The sequence below is a fragment of the Pygoscelis adeliae genome, unplaced genomic scaffold (genome assembly GCF_000699105.1).
Source record: "Pygoscelis adeliae isolate BGI_AS28 unplaced genomic scaffold, ASM69910v1 Scaffold40, whole genome shotgun sequence".
NCBI classification, from domain to species: Eukaryota; Metazoa; Chordata; class Aves; order Sphenisciformes; family Spheniscidae; genus Pygoscelis; species Pygoscelis adeliae.
In genome coordinates this window covers 33,397-35,638 of record NW_008823953.1, presented here as the reverse complement: position 1 = coordinate 35,638, position 2,242 = coordinate 33,397, and the positions used below count along the sequence as shown (strand labels likewise).

General features: G+C 42.5%; 1 protein-coding gene across 1 annotated transcript in view; it reads left to right on the top strand.

Annotated features, from left to right (window-relative positions):
• VPS41 (vacuolar protein sorting 41 homolog (S. cerevisiae)) overlaps positions 1-2,242 on the top strand; it is a 110,610-nt gene that overhangs the window by 87,910 nt on the left and 20,458 nt on the right. The window contains exons 19-20 of the mRNA XM_009321437.1: positions 1,702-1,743; positions 1,869-1,919. Coding sequence (XP_009319712.1) covers positions 1,702-1,743; positions 1,869-1,919 — 93 coding nt within the window. The remainder of the gene's footprint in view (positions 1-1,701; positions 1,744-1,868; positions 1,920-2,242) is intronic.

Sequence of the window (2,242 nt, the reverse complement as noted above, 5' to 3'; positions counted from 1 at the left end):
TCCCAGCAGTATGATATTCCCAGTTCATGTCTAGAAAGTTGAAGTCTCCCATAAGGACAAGGGCTACGATCCAGAAATTTCTCCTAATTGCCTGTAGAATAACTCATCAGTGCTTACATCCTGGCTGGGTGATCGGTAGTAGACACCTGCTACATCTCCTTTGTTTTCCAACCCCCTAATCCTCACCCAGAGGCTCTTATCCACATCATCACTAACTGCAAGGGCTGTACAATCAAACCTCTCCCTTACGTATAGTGCAACTCCTCCACCTTGCCTGCCCTGCCTATCCCTCCTGAAGAGCCTGTAGCCCTCCATCCCAGCACTCCAGTCGTGGGACTCATTCCACCAAGTCTCACTAATACCAATGATACCATAGCTCTGGGAGGTGACCAATGCTTCCAGTTTGTTTCTCATACTGCATGTGTTGGTATACAAGCATTTCAGATATGCTCCTGAGCCCTCCATGCTCCCAGCAGCAGTGTAAATGTTCCTGCTGGCATTATCACCCTCAGGTGATGCCATGCCAACCCTCGGCTTACCTACTGCGATCCTGTTGCTATCCCCTTCCCCCATCAATTCTAGTTTAAAGCTCTCTTGATCAGTCCTGCCAGCTTACGCCCAAAGACATGTTCTCCCCATCGGGACAGGTGGATCCCGTCAGGCCCCAGCATACCTTGTCTCTCGAAGGCTCTTCCATGGTTTAAAAACCCAAATTTTTGCGGAGGCACCAGTCCTGGAGCCAGGTATTGATATCCTGGGTTCACCTGTTTCTTCTGAAGTCTTCCCCCCCATGACTGGGAGGATTGAGGAAAACACTACCTGTGCTCATGAATTTTTTTTTTTTCTTATGAAAGTTTGCAAGGTTATTAACCTAAATTCCAAAGATAAGAAGTATGTGTTTTGTGCTGAATTCAATCTTCTTTCTTCCCAGCTGGCTATAAAACCTCAGCAAATGAGTTTTTGGTATGATCCTTGGGTGGAAACCAAGTAGATCTGCTCTTTCAGTGCAGTGGTTGTTTAAGCACTGGAGCTAAAATATGGAGCCATCTGTACCAAAGATAATGATCTTTGGTATGCCCATTCTAAACTACGGGGGGGGGGGGGGGGGGGGGAAGTGTAATTCTTTTTTATGAAATAGAGTAAATCATACAGGAATCTGTGGTTTTGCATTTTTTGAATGTGAAGCAAAGTTTGGTCTTCTAAGAGGAAGCAGAACCAGAATCCGGGTGGCCACTCTGCTTACGTGATCTTGTCTGCTTATGTTACAGTATCAGTGTGCAGATAGTTTGGAGAAATCCAGTTGTAAGGCAAGTTGAGTCGTCTGTTTGCTATACAGCCATCACTCTGCAGTTCCCTTTTGCAATGGGACAAATAGTATTTCTACATTATTTGACAGTTTCCTTCTGTGACTCATGATTCGATGGGCATACTTCACCTGCAATATAAGTGCACAGTATTGATTGCCATTAGTGTGAAAACTTAGGAGAAGTATTCTGGAAGAATACACGATGTGTTCTCCTGTAATGCTGTGCTGTCGGGGAATGCTGATGTTATGCAAACTGCTCTCTGAATTACTGTTGCTGAAAAGAGTAGGTCTGCAATATGCATCTGATACCCATCAGTGAACAAGCATAATACTATATAGAGTGTGAGAAAATGCGTGTACCTGTTTCTTAACTGGGTTCTCTTTCTTTACTTTAGAAAGCAGTAGACATGCTTTTGGATAATGAAGATAAAATTTCCGTGAGTATAACAAGTTCATGACATGGCAGTCCAATCCTTGCTTGTATTACCCATCCTTCTTTCAGTCCCGTAAATGTGATGTTCATCACAGGTTTGCTAATCTGTTGGGCTTTGTTTTCTTTCAGATTGACAGAGTCGTCGAAGAATTAGAAAACAGGCCTGAGCTACAGCATGTGGTAAATATTTCTATATTCTGTTGTTTTCAAGTTGAGCTGAATAAACACTTTGCTGGGCACATCTCTTACAGATGTTGTTATACTGTCAAAGTACACATGACATTAAAATGTCATAAATCATCAGAGCCAAAGTGGCTACTTTTGCTAATCCATTTTTTAAGATGACATAGCATTTTTACAATAGTAAAATAATTATAAAACATGTACTTGTGAGAACTTGTTAACATACTGCTTATTTGTTAACATACCATGCGGTACTCCTCATGGCATTGCAGACACGTGTCTTCTCTGGTCAATTACTTCTTACTTGTATCCTTCCTCCT